This window comes from Barbatula barbatula (genome assembly GCF_947034865.1).
Source record: "Barbatula barbatula genome assembly, chromosome: 17".
NCBI lineage: Eukaryota > Metazoa > Chordata > Actinopteri > Cypriniformes > Nemacheilidae > Barbatula > Barbatula barbatula.
The window spans coordinates 3,041,614-3,061,319 of NC_136780.1; the positions used below are offsets into that span (position 1 = coordinate 3,041,614).

Consider the following 19,706-nt stretch of genomic DNA (forward strand, 5'->3'; position numbering starts at 1 on the left):
TCTAAACCTCAATCCTTTGACATTTTATAACTTTAAAATGAATATAAATCTATACATTCAGTGCTAGCATTCTGTCTAAATCTGATAACAGTAGTTTATTTCTTTTCTTGTCTATTGCAAATAATGTTTGTTCTTCCACACCTTATGGACAGTTGCGCCATCATAACTTTTAAACAAAACCATGAAAACACACAGTATTAAACATGTTTTTATTTTTCAAGATAACGAAAATAAAGATGCCAATATTTGCAGCCGCTTTCGGTCATCGACCACTTCAAAGATTATTAGAAATTGAATACACTCCCGTTTTCTTCTTAAACCTCAGTCTTTTGAGTCGCCACCTGTAGTGTCCAGTAGCAAAATAATACAACAGCGGGTCCAGGAGGCTGTTGAGACTGATCAGAGCCATAGTGACCCTCCGGGCGGTCCATAACTTATTTGTGGGTAATACCGTCCGTGACACTAGATACACTAAATGCACGATATGATAAGGGAGGAAACAGAGAACTGTGATGGCCAGGATCGCATAGATGATCCTCCGCGCCCCACGGGCGGTGCAGTTGTGAATCCGGGCGATTCTGCGTGCCACTATGGGATAACACACCAGTGTGACCACGGAGGGAAGGAGAGATCCAAAAATGAGACTTACTGTGCTGTAGGGTGCCAAGTGCTCCCACTGTTCTGAAGTGAAGTTCTCAAAGCACATCATATCTTCAGTGACCCCCGGGCACTCCAACATGACTGCCAACATGAACGCCCCAGAGATCAACCAAACGGCGGCGCTCACCTTTGTTGAGAGAGCTTTGTTGCGAAGCTGCAGGTAGGTATGAGGGTGCACGGTGGCGATGTAGCGGTCCACGCAGATGCAGGTCATGAAAGCGAAGCTGATGTAGATGTTGGCGAAGTGAATTGTGCCTATGATGCGGCACATGGTGTCTTTAAACACCCATTTGCTGTCGTTGACATAGTAGTGGATGCGAAACGGCAAGGTGCACAGAAAGAGCATGTCGGCCACGGCCAGGTTAATGATGTACACGTTAGAGGGAGACTTATGTTTTATTTTACATAAGAAGTAATACAAAGCTCCCAGATTTCCAAGTAACCCGAAAATCAATACAAGGGTGTATACTGGTGTGAAAAGATAGTACTGGTCAATCGGAAATTCCTCCCTGGTTTGGTTTGAGGTGGTTGAAGGAAGACCCATGTTGTACTTGAAACTTTCCAGTAATTTCAATTTAAGAATTGATCTTCCTTTCTATGGCCTTGTACTTAAGATTACTTTCAAGATTTCAAACCGAGAACATAAGATGCTATCAATGCATCTGTGATGATGAACGTTCATTATTTTGTCTACAAATCTGTTGTTCCTTGACGGTAACCGATGAGGAAGCGGTGGAATTGTGCCAGTTAATTCTGCCGTGAAGAACAAATGTGACCACACATCAGTTTTTAACCTTACACATCAAAATCGAATGTATAAATGAATGTACTTACATGGTTTTCAGCACGTTGTGTTGTTCTGGCAGAGGTGGAAACTTATTCTGAACGCTGTGGTTTGTGCACAGTGCTATAAGCAGTGAGTACAGGAAATACTGAAAGTGCAGCCTCCCCCGGTTCTTTTGCGGGCACCTTTGGGGGACATGCATCATTTCAGCAGGTGGAAATTGTGAATTTTATGTTCCACGTGCACTCAATAAATGTGTTTAGATACACAGTAAAGGACAAAAGCAATGTCCGGGGAGATAATTGTACAATATTTGCTTTAATGCTCCTCACATTCGATTATACCATCCAAATATGAGGTTACAAAATGGAAAACGTGCCCAAAAATACAAATTATGTCATATTTGACTCACTTTCGAGTTGTTCCAAACCTGTTTACATTTCTTTGTTGTGAACACAGAGAAAGATATTTGGAAGAATTCTTGTGACCAAACAGTTCTTGGCCACCATTGACTACCATCATGGGAAAATATTACAAAGCGCACCAGAACTGTTTGCTTTACTACATTCTTCCAAATATCTTTCTCTGTTTATCAGAACAAATACATTTATATAGTGAGTAAATGAAGAGAGAAATTTCATTTTCACTGTTCTTTAAGGCACCAAAGAGGTAAACTAAATAACTTTTTTGTACAGAAAGCGCATGGAAAAATATTATTATCGAGATTATCCATGGGTTATATTTATCCATATTTTACCCATACAGATGTTAAAACAACCAATTTACAACTGCAAAGAGGTTTTGCATTTATTTTCTTAAACATTGTTCTGCCTCTGCTTTTTCGATGATCGTTGGTTAGATTTCCTATAATCTAATACATAATTCCAGCCAATGTGTCCATATTTTTTAAAACAATTAACCGAAAAAGACATTAAGGTTTGGATTCATGTACAGTGAATTGAATGGGTTAGTAAAATTGTCAAATCTATCTGTTGAACATACGTCACTCGTGGTGATGTGGCTTTTGTGTTTTCTCTTAGAATAAGTTATGCTGACCTGAAACCTCAAAATAGGTTTGATTCTTGCTGCTAAAATTGTACTCGCTGATGTTCCGTCCTGACGTTTCCTTCCTTCGGATGAGACGTCTGTGTCCTGGCCAGATCCCCTCTACTGACCCTATCATGGCCTCCTAATAATCTTCACCCTCTGAATTAGCTCTATATATCTGTCCTCTTCAGCTGTAGATGGTGTGTGGTGAACAGACTGGCGCCGTTGAACTGTGGCTGCCGACCGTCACATCATCCAGGTGGATGCTGCACACTGGTGGTGGTGGTTGAGGAGAGACCCCCCTCATATGATTGTAAAGAGCTCTGGGTGTACAGCAAAACATAATAAAACGCTGTATAAAGCCTCATTCATTCATTCTGTTCTCCATGTGGACACTAGATGGTGCACAAAACTAATGAACTGAGATTTGTCGATGTTTAATAATTATATTTTAGCACCAGTAGAGCATTTGTTTAGCTTGTTGAGTTTTTATGCATTTTGTATATATTTAAAGGATCTCTGATATGGTGTACCGTGTTGAAAAAAACAGCATATGCTGGTTAGGTGTATGTAGCTGGTTTAAGCTGATCCTGAGCTGGGAGCTAGCTGCTTGGGACCAGTTTAGAACCAGCACATGACCAGCTTAAACCAGCTCAGCTACCTTGCTTTACAACATATAACTAGCCAGCGTATGCTATTTTTTCGACATGGTAGTTTGCTTTTTTGTGTCTACGGGTGTATCTGCACATTTGGGTACTTTTGTCTCTCCAAAACTTAATACAATGAACCCTGTGAATTGGCATCAGACTGTGTAATACAAATAAAACGGTCAACAAAATTGCATGGAGTCATTAAGATTTTAATATTTGTAATTGAATATACAGTAAAAAATTGGAAATGTCAAGCGGTAAAAGTAAACGACATTTTTGCTTATATTGCAACTAACCGGTAACTAGCAAGGTATAGTACATTAGTGTTGACTCTGAGCATCTTAATATATATGAGTTAAACAGAAATATGCATTTATTTTTATAGTTCAAAGTACGTACATATAGCAGGTAGGGACAATAAATTCTGACACATATAAGTTGATATTTACCTTATATTTTGGGGATCTTGTGAGTGAGGTGGCATAATCTCAGCAATGTGCTCATGTGGTCATTTCTGTTTCCATAGAAACTAGACTTTGATGAAATGTCATAATAACAGCTTGAACATTTACTTGAAAAAATCATAACTATGATCAGTAAATAATACAAAGAAATTGAAGATGATGTAAATGAATATGTATATTAAACAATTCATTTAGAAATAAAGTCAAATTGTAGTTCAATTAACTTATTTGATGTATTTTAACATTGTGACCAGAGTTGTGGCTGTTTGGACCAATAAATGCTTCATAATTGTATATCAAATCACATTAATGACATTTTTTGTTAAGGTGTGTAATGACACTGTGACTATATTCATAAAGCATCACAAATTTTGACATCAATAAAAAATGTCACTGCTGGGACTTAAAAGTGCTCGTAGTTTCAGAAACACCAATATATTGTCTAGTGTTTTGTCCAGTTTGTATCATACACCTTATATTTTGATGGTTTAATAACGTATTGGGGCAATACAGCAAATGTTGTGCAAATATGCCTCTCGAACAGGACTTTTGCACAATAGTAATAGCATTTTTTTTTCAAATGGCTAAAAATGAAAATGTTTACATCTGTTTATCAGTATTGCAGATTTGTCGTGTGTCATGTGATTAATGTAATCGTGTGACCTAACAGTATCTATTAATATGAGTATATATATATATATATATAATGGAAAACCAGGATCACAGCCTGGCTCCAAACTGAATCAAATCCCTCTGTGGTTTACCTGTATTTAAATATTTTGAATGTTGCCTGACATCTCCTATTTGACAATGTTATATAATGTAAGAGGACTGTGTACTCTATACCTGGTGTCAGATGAATGCAGTTGCCAAAAACAAAAGAGAGGAAGTGGAAGTCTTCACACACACTGATCTTTTCCTATACATTTTTTCACAACAGCCCTAGCATTAAAACAACAGATTTGTAATGTCTTATGTTTTTTCCATCACTTCATGTGTGCTAAATGTGACCCGATAACGGATCCTCAATCTTAAAGTGACAGTTCACTTTAAACAGTTGTTTTGCCTTTATTTGTGCAGTAACTGTGAGAGGACAGAAAACGAAGTGGGTGAGAGACGGGGGAGTTATTGGGAAAAGGACCACGAGGAAAGCAGTAAACCTCTGGTCTCCATTTGTCAGAGCGCTAACCACGCTCCGACCCTGATGTCCATTTTAAGGTCATTGAGATTGGGTAAAAATACGTTCCTGAGGCTTCATGCCATCTGACAATAAAACATGACTAATGTTTGCCAAGAGTAAAGTATGCACAATTCTTTTTAAGTAGGGATAAATAATACAGACAGATTGTAGTAAGCATTGGAAAGTGCATCCGACAGAGGAAAACAGAGAGAACGTGTGGTATTGGCAGGTGAGTGCCAGATTTACTACAGTGGTTGTGGGTTGAGGCACCTGCAGTCAGAAATTATAATGTTACATGCCGTGTGTTAAAGTCACTGAGAGAGAGAGAGAGAGAGAGAGAGAGAGAGAGAGAGAGAGAGAGAGAGGGGGGCACTGGGATGAAAAGTAGGTCATTCTCCATGAGACTTGCATCTCTCCAACAAATCCACATGACTGCAGCACATGTGTCTACAATAAGTGGAGAACAACCAGAATAAAAAATAGGTGGACAGAAAAGTGAAAAGTTTGGTTATTTCTGTAACATTTTGAGCAGGATCACAAGTTATATATACACTCTAAAAGAAGTAAATATAGAAGATATATAGATTAAAAAAATTAATGGAACAACTTAAAAGACAAAGATGGGATGTTTCCTGTAAACCTCTCTCTCTCTCTCTCTCTCTCTCTCTCTCTTCATGTCTAATTTAGACTGCTGACTCAACAGCCACAAAAATAGAAAAATGAGCTTTGATCTATAAACGTCTGGGAGAAAGCTCCTGGTTAGTGTCGGGAGAACGGGAAGCCTCACTGAATTAGAAAATATGTCATTTCAACACCCACAACAGAGTGGAGAAGACTTCATCTTCAGAGGAGATACAGACACTTACATGATGTTCTCATGATGTGACAAGGACTCATTCGTTGTTTGAATACTTAAAATAAACCCTGAAAAGGGAAAGCGATTTGCTGTTTGGTCAAACGTGGCTCACGGCACCATAAAGAAACACTGAGCTTCTGGACAGTTTCATTTATAGAAAGTGCTGTGATAAATGAATTGGATCTAATCTTTATCGTAGCGCATTATCAAATGGTCACTTACAGGAAATGACATCATTTAGATTTACAAGAAGGACTTTCTCTCTGTGGCAAAAAACGAAACAATAGCATTGTGTGTAGTAAAATCGGCGTGCATCCCTCCCCCAGGCTGTCCCACTTCCTGTGAATTAATAATGGCCTCTATTTTTGGCTTCAAATAGGAAATGCAGGCTTGAAATGCTCTAATTTAGTACTTGCTGCAAAAAGTCCATCAGAACAGTTGAAGTATTGATGTATCTAAATGCTGGTCTCATATATCACAGATATATATAAAGAGCTTAGATAAAAAATGGCTAATAATCTATTTAAATATAAAGGAATTCTTTTTGTATGTTTTTTTATAAATAGACATGGGCAACACAATCTATCAACTTTTCCAACAGTTAAAGGAATATGTCATCGAATTAAAAATGGATTCTGTCATCATTTGTTCACCAGAAGAAGATTTTGCGTTCATACAGTGGAAGTCAATGGGGTCGAGTGTTGTTTGGTCACCAACGCTTCATTTGTATTCTGCAGAGGAAAGAAAGTCATACAGGTTTGGAATCACATGAAGTTGAATAAATAAATATTAAATGTTTGGTCGAACTATTCCTTTAACATTCGAGCTATGAATTTCATCAGCTTTTAAAGCGATAAAAATCCTGTCTTTTTGTTCTGATGAACAGAGAAAGGTATTTAGAAGAAGAACCATATAGGGTTTCAAAGAGATAACATAAACAAACTTTACTGCGCATTCGTGCGTTCGTGGACTGCCCCTAACTTCCGGTAAACAATAAAGTGCCTGTAGATTATTTCTGACAATAAGCAAAAAAACGAGAAGAACCGTTACTTGGCTAAACTTGTTTCTCCAATATTTTTTATTTACACTGCAATACCAAGCTCAACCCCTAGATGTCCACACGGTTTCTTTAAATGCCACAAAACTACAAGACCCAACAACAATATTCAACAAATCGTTTATTTCATACAATTATATCATGTTAATAAATATTTACAAAAAAAATAGTTATATTATTAGCCACTAGACAAACATAGACCGGAAGTGAAATGCAGTCCAGGCGCGTGCGTCCAGTGAAACGATCTGTAACCAAACAAGTCTTGGACCCAATTGACTAAAATAACTATATAATTATTTGTTCTGTCGAACACAAAACAAGATATTTTGAGGAACGTAGGACAGCAAGAATGTTCTGGGGAAATTTTGACTACCATTGTTATTTTTCCTATGGTAGTCAAAGGAGTCAAAGAACTGTTTGTATTATTCGTCCAAATATCCTTCTCCGTGTTCAACAACAACATTATACAGGTTTGAATCAATTCATAGCAGATTTTCATTTTTGGGTGAACTGTTCCTTTAAGTTGCAGGATGAGCAAGATCTTACATTTCATGGTGGTCTTTCGTTTTATAGTAAATGCACATTTCATGCAATATAGCTATATCTTCCTTAAAATAATATTCTTCATAACATGAAATAGTCTTTTGATCTATATAGTTTAACTGGGTCAGCCTCACGAAGTGTTTTAATGTAAAATATGGACAGCGAGGAAGTCCAACAGTTCTGTATATACCGAAACTTGAGTTTCTTGTGACAGCTGGCCATGTTAGAACCGGAAATGGCCACAGATGTTTGCATCTTTGCCGGACCACTTATTGGAGAGTGCAGGAATGCAAATGCTTCTTAGTATCAGGTTTCTGTGTGCGATACAATCTACAAATTAAATAAATCAATCTGACAAAAGCTTTTCTTTGCTCAATTTGCTCATAAGTTAGAAATTGTGAATTTAACAGTAGTGATTTGTGCACATTTTTTGTAGGTTATAAGGAACAGAGAACATCATATACTGTAGGTTTTATGAGTATCAAATGTATTTCTTGTTTATCACTCAACACAGTCTGATACATAAATGCATTTAACAGTCAACTCCAACAATAATAAATATTGACAAATCCTTTTATCTGATGGTGTTGACACAGCATATCTTTAGCATCTGGCAGGACATATCTGTAATGTTCCTATATATATATTCATCAGTTTCAAAGTGGAACAGTATAATTATGGGTAATGTTTTGGCTCATATGTCACATATCAGTTCTTTAAATAACACACTTTAGCGCTGTGGTCTGGCTTAGAAGGATAATTGTTAACTGCCAAATATTGTTATTTAAAGCTACTTCTGTATTTCCATTTATCACAAAAAATAGTTGAAATCTAAACGTGGAGATAAAAAATCACACGTCACAGTTAATAAAAACGACTGCAGGTTAAAGCCAATGTCATCTAATACCAGGCACTAAAATGATATCGTTCCAAATGTGATTAAATGTGCTGGTAAATGTCATGGTGGTGGTTGTCTGCAAGGTGATTTTTCCAGCCGTTTAAGTGAACTGCTTCCATTTCCGAGACCTGATGTGAACAATTACATCTTATAACAAGATGGAGAAAAGTACATTTCTCAGACCTTAAGCTGTCATCAAAGTTAAAACATCCGTTGAAAGATTTCTTCCATGCCGCAGTTACGTTTCCCGTAGGAGCGGAAAGCGGATAATTCATAGTCTAAGCGTTCTTGACGTGAAACGGATGAATTATGGAGTGTGTGTGTGTGTGTGTGTATGTCCTACACGGTTATGATTTCAACCGTTGCACACGAATATTCCTCAACGCTAAGTTCACCAAGGGCAAGTTTTACAGTCTTATACGGCATCCTTCATTCTTAACCACATCAAAGGAAAATGTCCTGTATTCTGAATAGAGTATTCTGAAAGGTTATTTTTAAATCTCAATTATATAACATGTAAAAAGACACATGACCTTTAACAAATCACTACTGCACCAACCCCTTTCATGCAAATACAGATTGACAAAGGGGTGTGTAGTTTAAGGGATCATCTCTTCGGCCTCATTCTAGGATCAGAGCTTTTTTCACACCAAAAGTTCAAATAATAATGCAAAATAAGTATTTTAAACCCCATCAAACATGCACGTCATGATGACGAATACACGTTTGATGTAGTGTTATGTAGCGCACACCACGAGTAACATTTTAACAGTTTAAGGGATCATCTCTTCGGCCTCATTCTAGGATCAGACTGTCAAGAGCTTTTTCACACCAAAAGGTCAAATTAAAATGCGTAATAACTATTTTAAACCCATCAAACATGCACGTCATGATGACGAATACACGTTGGATGTAGCGTTATCTAGCGCACACCACGAGTAACATTCGCGCGTTTTTTCCAGAAACGGCAACACGCGGATGATCCCTAACTCCCGTGTGTTTGAGATTAGTGCGCTTTACTCCCTCACTCTCTGCGTGCAGTAGAGAAGTACGAGTCTCTGCGATCTCTTACGTTTCTACCCTCCTCTCTAACGGCGATGAAATTTCACTTTTAATCGTCAAGGAAAATCGTCCACGATGACGGTGGATTTTGAAGACTGCATCAAAGACTCGCCCCGATTCCGGTAAGATGCGCGATTTCTCGTTATTTAAAAAAACGCCGCGCTTTACAACCGACGGGTTTTACTCCGTGAATTATATATATATGATAATGTTTTATGCCATTGAGTCAAACCACGTGTTGTGTTTCTTTTGCGTTGTTCAAGATGCGAATTCTTCGGTTATCCCGGTAACGTTAACTTGTGTGGCGGTCTGCTCTTGTAGTTTCATGAATGAACGCGTCGGTCTGGCTTTGATCAACCTGTTTCTCTGACAAAGCAGAGAACAATAGGCTGTCATTTCGTGTTAAGTTTCATAAATATTTATTTAACAAAATCTGATATTAAGAATGACGATTTACATGGACGTCTGAAAGAATGAAAGGATTATCATGTACTATGCCGTTGTGCCCTTCACGTTATTTAAAGCAACAGTTCACCCGTTTAAACTTTATTCACCTGTTTTTGAAGTATGACGTCATTTTTTCTGTCAAGCACAAATATTGCATGCAATATTTAACAACGCTGTTTTCCATACAGTAGTGGATGGTGACAGCAGCCAGGCAAAAAAAGCATCCTTATGATAGAGCCCTATATACCAAGTAATATCTTGTTTAACCCCAGTTCCCAAATCCCATTCATCACCATGAGAACATCATTTTTGGGTGAAGCGTCCCTTTACCGTATGTGGCCAGGAAGTCGGTACCACTTAATGTGAAATAGATAGTCTCTGGGTTTTTTAATACGATCAGACATTACATTAGTCATCTGGTGATGCGGAAACCTTAATCATCACTGAGAAAAAACTGCATGTCTTTTGCCAGCATCTTTGCATAATTCTGTATAAAACTCTTCCACTGTTGTTTTGATGTACTTCAAATGCCTTGTTGTAGTGTGCACTTACATGGGTTTATATAGTAGTATCACTGATAATTTGAGCCCTTTCGCTCACTTGATAGCGGTGTATACTAAATGTGTCAGAACAATGTTTGGCTAACTATCCAATGGCCAACAGTTATTGATTTTCCATGATTCACTTCACATGGTTCGCATCTCGTCCGCTAATGTGTTGATGTTGATCTCTGGGGATACCAGTTTTACTTTGACTGTGATGACCAAGACACTGAATCCTGCTTGTATTTTTTGATAGTTGATTTCTTGTTTCGTTCGAATGAATGTTACAGTACTTATTTATATTTGCTTTAAATGTGAATGTGTCATTTCTAAGCCACTACTGTCAAAATATTGACAGTATTTCATCTTTAAGTTACGGGAATGTGATGTGATGTGAATGTTACAATCGAAGCAGTGATGTGACGTATAGTGTTGTGTAGGAATCCCATGCATTGAAATCGGGATGCAGAGCGAGGAACGGCACATCGTCGTGACAAGAATTCAAGCCAGATTTGGGAAATCTTTTAAAAACCAGTCTGTCGGTTTCCCTATGAAATTATTTCTCAGATCATTTTTCTTGGCATGACAAGGGTAAAACGTTTCGTTTTTGCAGGCAGCTCAACACGGACGCGTAACTCAAAATGACTGAGAAAATTCCTTTCCATCCAATGACTCTCTTGACAATATATTCAGAGAGGAAGGAGGTACGACGGTTCAAACGTTATGGCGAAACATGGGATCTAAAGAATTCCGAATGTCCGGCTCTCTCTGCGACTGTGGTAAGCCCGGAGAACCCGAGGTTACACAAATAACCCGGCATTCCTTTTACACTAACATCCCCACCATCAGCTCCAGTTACTCCCCACGTGAGCGTGTGTGTGAGTAAATGCGTGGGGGTGGAAGTGTGTGTGTGAGCCGGCGGCAGATATAATCCCTGCTCCAAATCAAAGACTTCCAGTTTTGGAGGCAGCGCTTTAATGGAAACCATCTGCATTTGAGGTTCAGATGTGTTCGGTCTTTTGAAGGGAATCGAATAAACTTTCTAATGTTTATGGAGAAACTTTGTTTTTATGTTTTCTAGAGAACATGAGTGTTGCAGAAATCTCACCTGTGAAGTTAAGCTTAAGTGGGTGTGGTTGCCAGAGCGTTGATAATGTGTTCCTACTATTTGCATTGCATTGTGGTTGCTAGGGTGTTCTTGGTGCCCTTGATCTCTATATACAGTACGACTCGGGTTCTTCCTCCAATGTATGTGTATAGACCACGTCAGAAAACATAAACAACATTGGTGCAACGCTTGTCTAGGAGAACATCCAGTTTGAGTTTTCTTAACACTACACAAAGGTTTGAATTGAATACAATTGAAAAGTGCTTCTTGAACAGTGCTGACCTTTTGCGAATTGGCCTATAGGATATTTCAATCATTTTAGGGCCTGGCAAACAAATAAACAAAGTAAGTCTTGTCTCTTAGAAAAGCCGCTTGATTTTAGGTAAAAATCTAATGCTTTTGTTGTACGTAGAACTCAGAAAATTGATCTTTTCAGTTGGATTAACAGAAAGGATGTTGCTTGATTTATGAAGTCTTATAACCCAGGTGCTATCCTGGATTGACTTTTTAAGCATTTGGGCCACGGCCGCTGCACTAATGGCTCTTTTATGTTGGTTAAAGCTGTTACGTAAGATCCCAAGAGGTCAAGAGCCAAGAAACGGTCAAACTCCTCATCCCGTCTTAAACAGTGAATACAATCTACCTCATTCACTTGTTGGTGCATGCTGCGCATTACTGTCGCATGGTTGACTCTTCACACATCTTTGCAATTCGCAAATATCCATTGCTGTAGTCTGGATCGGGTTCGATCGAGGGAGTATCTTTAAAACCTTGGGGCGTGAATGCAAGTCACTCTGTGAATGATGTTTTGAAAGGCCAAGGGCACAAAAGCACCAGTCGCTTTAATGTAGCATCACATGGCAAGCTTTCACTTTGCTCATTCTCTACTGCAGTAAAGAAGAGAAAAATGCAATACAGGATTTTGTTGTAGTTAATGCTGAAAAAGTCTACGTGTCATACTATTTTGTGCATGCATAGAATTTCAAGTAGGGATGGGCACAGTACTCGATCACTCTTGTACTCGAACGTTACAGCGACAATCGATCATAAAAACGATGATCTGAGTTTTAAAAAATACTTCTGATTGGTTATAGCAGCATTTTGGGCGGCACCTTGAGCCCTGGTTGGTTAGCGTTGCCAGAGCGCGATCCAAAGTCCAAACCGAAAACTCAGAAAATGGCTTCAAAGTCACGTAGTGATGTCTGGCTTCACTTCGAAAAAATAGATGAAAAAACAGTTCAGTGCAAAATATGCAGCGCCAAGCTGTCACACAAATCTACCAAGATTGCGTTATCACGAAGTATTTGTACATAAAATGTGTTCCGATACCACCAAAGACGCAAATCAGACGAGCATCGCATCTTTACCGCCAGACAGAAATGCAGCGCAGCCAGAGGTGAAAAGATGACACAGCTAATCACCGAAATGAAAGGGAAGGATTTGCTACCCATTCGTCTTAGCCATTATATTGTAAAATAACATTTTGGTTTATCAGAAAGTTCTAATGTAATCCAAAATATTGCTAAAATATTAAATTGTGATTATTGTCTCCATGACGGACTTTTTAATCAAATTAGTGTTATATTCAACATATCTTTCAGGATTAGTGATCTCTTTATTTTAAGACTTAAAAAACACATTTTGTGAAGTGCTGAAACATTTGGAATGTGAAGATGATTGTAGCCACCTGACTAAATATTATTCATCTTTTTTAACTCAAGTCTGCTGTCACCTTCCCTTGCAACCCACACAGCGAGCGCTACAATACTTTCCAGAAGTTCCTCATTTAATTTGACCTCTCAAATATAAGTTTTATCTAAGTCTATTTTGCTGCGTGCTTGGTGTTAGTAAGTTTCTCGAGGGCATTGAGCCGATGTTTTCTAACCTTGAATAATGAAGACGTCCAACTACGGCTAAATTCATTTATGACCACGTGTTAGTTTTGTATTTTTATGAACCTAGTAAGGAACATTTGGTAAACCAAACGGCATATCTTTGTTCCTAAATCTCGGACGTTCAAATGACTTGAATCCAAATTATTTCAAAATCAGACGAAAGGATTGTGATGATATTTCAATCTGGGCTTTTGGTGTCTTATCTTAAGATGTCTTTAAAGTCCCCTTGTGACTTTGGCTGTTATTGACCAATTTGTGTTAAACCCATGAATGGCTCTGCAGTTTTTTTGGCAGATATTGAGGGAGGAGGATATAATGTATTCTTGTTGTGCTACTGTCACTGCGACTCTTGGTTCAAGTTCAGTGTATGACTCACGCACGTATCTTCTCCAGCTTATTATCAGCAGAATGTTCTCATTGTTCACCAAACCTCTCCGTCACACTGGCTTCTTTCACCGGAACTGATCGATGGGGTCAAGATGATTGGAGACCAACAGCTGCTCGAACTGTAGCGGAGTCTCTTAGCATTGACTCATGGTCATGTGAAGTGTATGAATGTGGAACCAGACAATAATCCTAAAGACCAGAATCAAAGTAGTTAAACTAATAGCTCATGATCACTCTTCCCCAAACCGTTTTTGTTGCTCTGTCCTGACTCCTGAGGCTAATTGTTGTCTTATGACTTTGCATTTACATTTACGACACTTTAATCCAAAGCGACTTTGTCCTGTTAAGTGTGTCATTTTGTTTATTGAGACACATTGATGTGTTTTTGCTGCAATTGTTATTTACAATTTAAAAAGTTTACTTTCTGAACTTGACTTTGTTGATTGATAGGGTTTAATTTTATATTAAGATGATGACGGTGACCTCACTAAACTATGTTTACATGTCGGTTTTATCTATGCTTTAAAGTCCCAGTGAAATAAAAAATGACAATTCAGATTTTTTCATGAAATATTAAAGCATTAAAAGTAAATAGCTTATCAATGTAGGTCATTTTCATTATGTACACTCATAATGTTCAGGTAAAGTCTGAAAATGCACTTCTGCCCTGAAATGACTATCCATCTTTAGTGACGTAAATTAGACGGCTTGGCCGGAGCATCCGTTAACTCCTCCCCTTCAACTTTCAAGTCTGCTGCCAGCTTCATTTCAAAATCAATGCAACAGCTGATTTTCAGATCCAATCACGCAAGCCACGCCCACTAATTTTCTCCTCTGAAATTCCCTTTCACTCTGAAATTTGTCAGAATACAGAAATAAAAACGCACTTTCCGGTTCACAGGGACTTTAAAGCTATTTTAAACAGATGCTGGTATTATAAACAATGTAATTTTGAGTTTTATAGAACTTGTTAAAAAAGAGGTGACCTGTATTTTTTAATTGACTCTTTTAGCTATTTAGATTTGAATATTGTCTTTTCCTATTAAAATTATTTGTCGTTCGTCATTTTCTATAATGTAATCGAGGCCTCAAAATTAAATTGTGTTGAATTTTGTTGCAACAGCAACGGTCTCAATTCTCCTTAAAAATTTGTGACTTTTGGTCACCATGTCGCTACAAATCTGCAATTTCTACGCTTCATATGCGATCAATTGCACTGGTTAGAAATACTTTTTTGTGTCTCCTGCGGTCAGTGAGGCAGTATAGTCATGTATGGCCGACTCTCAAGGACCGTCCCCATCTCACAAGTCCTCTGAGAGTCTGTTTAGTAAGGTTTGCTTGTTTTTGAAGTTGTTCTTCAAGAGTTGCCGTTGCTTTGGGCAGAAAGGAATTTCTGCAACATGCTCTTATTTCTTCTGCTCTATTTCATATCAACCTCCTTCTGTTCTGATTCTGAATGTGTGCCAGCGGGGCCCGATGTCTTCATACGTCAACGGACCCATGCGATCGGCCAGCCAGATGGGTTCAGACAGCCACTCCCATAATTGGGTTACTATCTTCTGAGCTAAACAACGTGGCCCATGAAGCAGTGCGGTCGAAACAGGTTTCCAGGATTAGGTAGAGGTCTTATTATGATGTCTAATACAGCCGAGGGTATCTAGAATAATTAGAAGAGCAGACAGTTTTAAAACAATCTTGTGTACTACTTTGTTATATAGAGCTAATTTGACGCCCCCATACTTCATGGCGTTAGTCAGTCTTGCCCTGAAAGCCTCCTGTTAATTCAATTGACCCATTCTCCAATATTAAATAAGATGGCGAGAGACTGTCACTGAGGCTGACAGAGATGTTCTCCTCATCTTGTTAACACCATCAGCGATTTGTTCTCCCTCTTTGTACGACGGCCTCGATCTGAAAAAAGCAGGGATTAGCTCAGTAGTTTCAATGTTTTGGTTAATCGCAGATTAGCCCACATTCCCACCTGCACAAAGTCCCGGGACGTCGAGGTGTGTGGATGGCAATGGTTCACCTTTGCTAAATCCAGCTGCCAAATCTGAGGACTATCAGTGAAACCATAATCTAGAAACTATTCATAAAACATTTAGAAGTCTAGTAATGCACGTCAAACCACTCAGAACGGCAACTACATAGCAACGCCCTGGCAACTACTTGACATAAGAAAGGTCAAATGAACAATAGATTTTTTTAGATGAAGATTCATTTAATTTTCAAAATGAGTGATTTATGTAGTGGTTTAAGCAAAACTTGCCAGTGCCACCACGATGATGCAATTTTGTGAGTGGTTGCTAGGGCGTTGTTAGGGTGTTTATGGATTTCCGGTTCCACCGCCCTAAAGTCAATTGGTTTTTTGAATGTGTCTTTGGTTAAATGCCTAAAATAAGACCCGTGGTTAACAAAACCACAAAATATTTTGACATATTACATAAAACACACTATAACCTGCTCTGGATTTTTTAAAGCTTTATCGTGTCTTAAACTGGCGGTTGATAACAAGTTGCTAAAAGCGACTATATCCTTTGGCGGGGAAGATAGATGTAAGGGAACACGTTTTTAATGAAGTTTAAAAAGTTGTTAAAGGCTTTGTGGTGGTGACGTTGATATCAAGCAACCATGATGTATTCTGTTTACAGCCTTCTTCTTCTTCTGCCCATTTCTATTTTGGAAGCCTAAATAAATATCACTGTTGTGTTAATCTGTGAAGTTGATCTTGATAGACAAAACATGTGAACATGATAAACCTTTGTTAATCACAGATCTTATTTTATGGAATCTATCAAAAGTCTATTGGAAAAATCCAAAGGCTTTCGGTCGTAATTTTTGGGTTAGCCTGCAAAAATAAATAATCTCTGCGATAAGAAAATGTAAACATACATTTACACGACTAAGTCTAAAGTCTAATATTCAGTATGCTTCATAGTAAAAGTGACATGTCATGTAACGGTGCCCACTAATATGTCCTCTCAGCCGAGCCAGAGATCTTTAAGTCTGTACACACTGTCATCTTATGAGGCAGGGGTGATGTCCTTACAGGCTTTTGTATATAGCCTGGCGGTCCTTCCTGTCTACAAAAGCTCAATAGTTTTTCCATTCACACACCACCACACAAAAGCCTTGCATTTTAAAAGGTTTGCAAATCTGATTTAGGCAACATGAAGAAAAAAGGTCTTAAGAGAGCCCACCACGAGTGAAGACCGACTGAGCGAAAGAAGTGTGAACGGTTTATAGAATGACAGGCAATCCAATAACACTGCTGGACTCTTTCTTGAGAATCTCTACTGTTGTTTGGGTGATGTAGGTTTGTTGGGGGTCTTTTAGCTGACTTCAGACCCTGTCACACTGCTGTGGTTCATGGCACAGCTGAGAAAAATCTAATTGTTGTTGCTGTTGGTTTCAGGATTCTCAGCCTCACCTCCAAAGTCCAATATAATTCTTGTTATGAGCACTCAGCTTCTGTTCTCAAATAACCAAGCTCTCAGATTTCTGTCTGTTAGGAGGAAGTCACTTATTTTACAGAAGGAGGGTTTGATTTCTACGGGCACTTCAGGCAGTTATTAGTGCTCGTGATATTTACAGTTACACACTTGGTGTGGAACGTAGCGTAAGCAAAACACAAACATAACAAAAAACAATGGGTTTAAAGAATTTCCCATGAATCCCCCCTGTTGATAGATGATGTAAACCTCCAGAGATGACGCATCCACAGGAAGAGCCTCATGAATGCTGACTGGGACCAAAGCCCACTATTCAACTGTTTCGGAAGATGCTCAAAAGTACCTGTAAACAACATTCAGTCCAACAAAACACAAGGAAGAGCCATAAAAAAGGCTTCCGAGCTTGACTAACAGGTTGATGTAATGGATCTTGATTGGGATTAGCATCATCCACCCACAAGCCGTCCAGTTCTGTTCACCCACACAGGAGGTGCTCGGCAGGCAGCTATGGTTTTACTAGTAATACATTCAGTTTATTTACAGTAAATCATTAATCCCTGTGGATTATCGAGGGGGTAGTTCACATAAAATTATAAATTGTTTCATCATTTTTGTTCACCCTCACATCATTCCAAACCTGTGTGACTTTCGTTCTTCTGCAGAACACAAAAGAAGACATTTTGAAGAATGTTGGTAACCAAACAACATTGGCCCCATTGATTGGCAACCACCGAGACATTTCTTAAAATATCTTCTTTTGTGTTCTGCATATGAAAGAGTCACATACAGGTCTTGAACGACATGAGGATGAATAAATGATGAAAGAAAATGTTTTTGGGTGAACTATTCCTTTATCATACTGCTGCTATAATGTGGTCACATGACCTTTCAAAGCATGTATTTTGCATGTTTAATTCAATTATCTCAAATCAATTAATTTAACTTTGGTTAAAATTGTCAAATTTGCTATGACTTTGGTTAATTTGTCATAGAGTAAATGAAACATTGATACAGTATGCTGTTTGATGATTGAATATGGCATCTGGATATTCCATGCAAAATGTTTTAAACAGAGTTTGTAAAAATCAGGTGGATGTTGAACATACAGAAATCATCTTTGGGAAGTGCACTCGCTTCGAAGTGCGACCAGCAGTCTGTCTACTCCATAACTGATTCCGCTCCCTTTATTGAATTACCCATAATGCACTTACAGTATGTTGGGAGGGACATAATTGGACCAAATCCAATATATTCTCAGTAAGTGCAGGTGCTTTGCTGTATCTTATGGTTTCGTCCTTGTTCTCAAGGTCTATAGCTGAGATTCTGCCGGCGTGATTGTATCTGGGCAGAAAACACTGGGAAATGATTCACATGTTGTAAAGTAGCCAGCCGGTGTAAGGGTGGGTATTAGGACCCTTCTGTTTTCTATTAGTTTACAGAGACACTATGCCTGGATGGGAATATAGAGAAATGTGGCTGTAGACGTGTTGTACCCTGTGTGGTGTATACTACTGTACTTTGCCCTGTGTGTATATTTACATCTCTTTGAAAGCGAAACAATTCATTTCACTGTATCTGATTCAGCAATCGAGGTGGAAGTGAAGAGTTTAACAGATATGATTTGGTATGTACAGTACTGCGAATAGGAAGTATTCAGAGAGAACATGGCATTAACCTCACTTCTTGATTTGATTCATCTCTTCCCTCTTAGCCTGATTCTCGTGCCTTCCAGTTCCTCCCGTGGTGAAGAATTGTGTTATTGAATCGTGATGCATTTCAGCCGCCGGGTCTGCGTTCTGAGATGATGCTGACGCACATCTGGAACGCATACAGGCATCTGGGTCTGATCCCATGATCAAACCCACTCGCTTTCTCAGCACACTATTTTATACGCCCTGCGTCGTCCTGTCCCTGTGTAGCACAGGAAACGCATAGTGATGATAGTGGCCTACTGGAATTTTAACAGAGGTTAGGCAAAGTCAGCAGGGCGTGTTTGTATGTGTGTGATGGTTTTCTCCAAATGATTTAAAGCTCTTTTTAAACGGTGGGTCTTTTTTGCCATGCGCATAGTTGAAATATTTTGAAGAATGTTGATAACCAAACAACATTGGCCCACATTGACTTCCATTGTATGGAGACAAAACAACCGAGACATTTCTCAAAATATCTTCTCATTCGAAGCTTGAAGGATGAAGAATTTCTACTTTTTTAATATCTTTTTTTAATTCGTCTTTACTGTTGTAATCACAGCTAGGATGTTCAGGTTGGTTGCCAGGGTGTCTTTGTGGTCACCAAAAGGTTTCTGGTCGTTGCTAATGCATCACTTCATGGTGTTTCGGATAGGAGCTGAGTTGGTGTTCATTCCGTCTTGTACTGGGTTTTCATTCATGGTTTTGTGTCAATGTTAAGTGGACGCTGGCTTGTCTCGGGAGAGCTTGCGGTTTGTGTTTGGACTCGGTGAGGCGTGAGGAAACTTCCTGATGTTTGCACACCACTACGTGCTTGAGTCCCTGAAGACCTGCTGCGTTTTCAAGAGCATTGAATATTTAGCGGTCACGTCCATCTGGACAAAATAGCAGAGCTCACATTCCTCAACGTCAGATTTTATTTTAACAGTTTTAATGTTACTTTTTTTGCAAGTTAAACTATTTGTTTTATATCTTTAAATATGACA

At 38.6% G+C, this 19,706-nt stretch overlaps 2 protein-coding genes across 2 annotated transcripts in view; one reads left to right on the plus strand and one right to left on the minus strand.

Annotated features, from left to right (window-relative positions):
* Positions 1 to 161: 161 nt before the first annotated feature.
* On the minus strand, positions 162 to 1,354 carry LOC306906838 (lysophosphatidic acid receptor 4). Its single transcript, XM_079478521.1, has one exon. It carries the CDS (start codon positions 1,202 to 1,204, stop codon positions 275 to 277), a length of 930 nt encoding a protein of 309 aa, XP_079334647.1. The 5' UTR covers positions 1,205 to 1,354; the 3' UTR covers positions 162 to 274.
* Positions 1,355 to 9,165: 7,811 nt separating this feature from the next.
* acap3a (ArfGAP with coiled-coil, ankyrin repeat and PH domains 3a) overlaps positions 9,166 to 19,706 on the plus strand; it is a 45,911-nt gene continuing 35,370 nt past the window's right edge. The window contains exon 1 of the mRNA XM_079477982.1: positions 9,166 to 9,323. Coding sequence (XP_079334108.1) covers positions 9,277 to 9,323 — 47 coding nt within the window. The 5' untranslated portion in view covers positions 9,166 to 9,276. The remainder of the gene's footprint in view (positions 9,324 to 19,706) is intronic.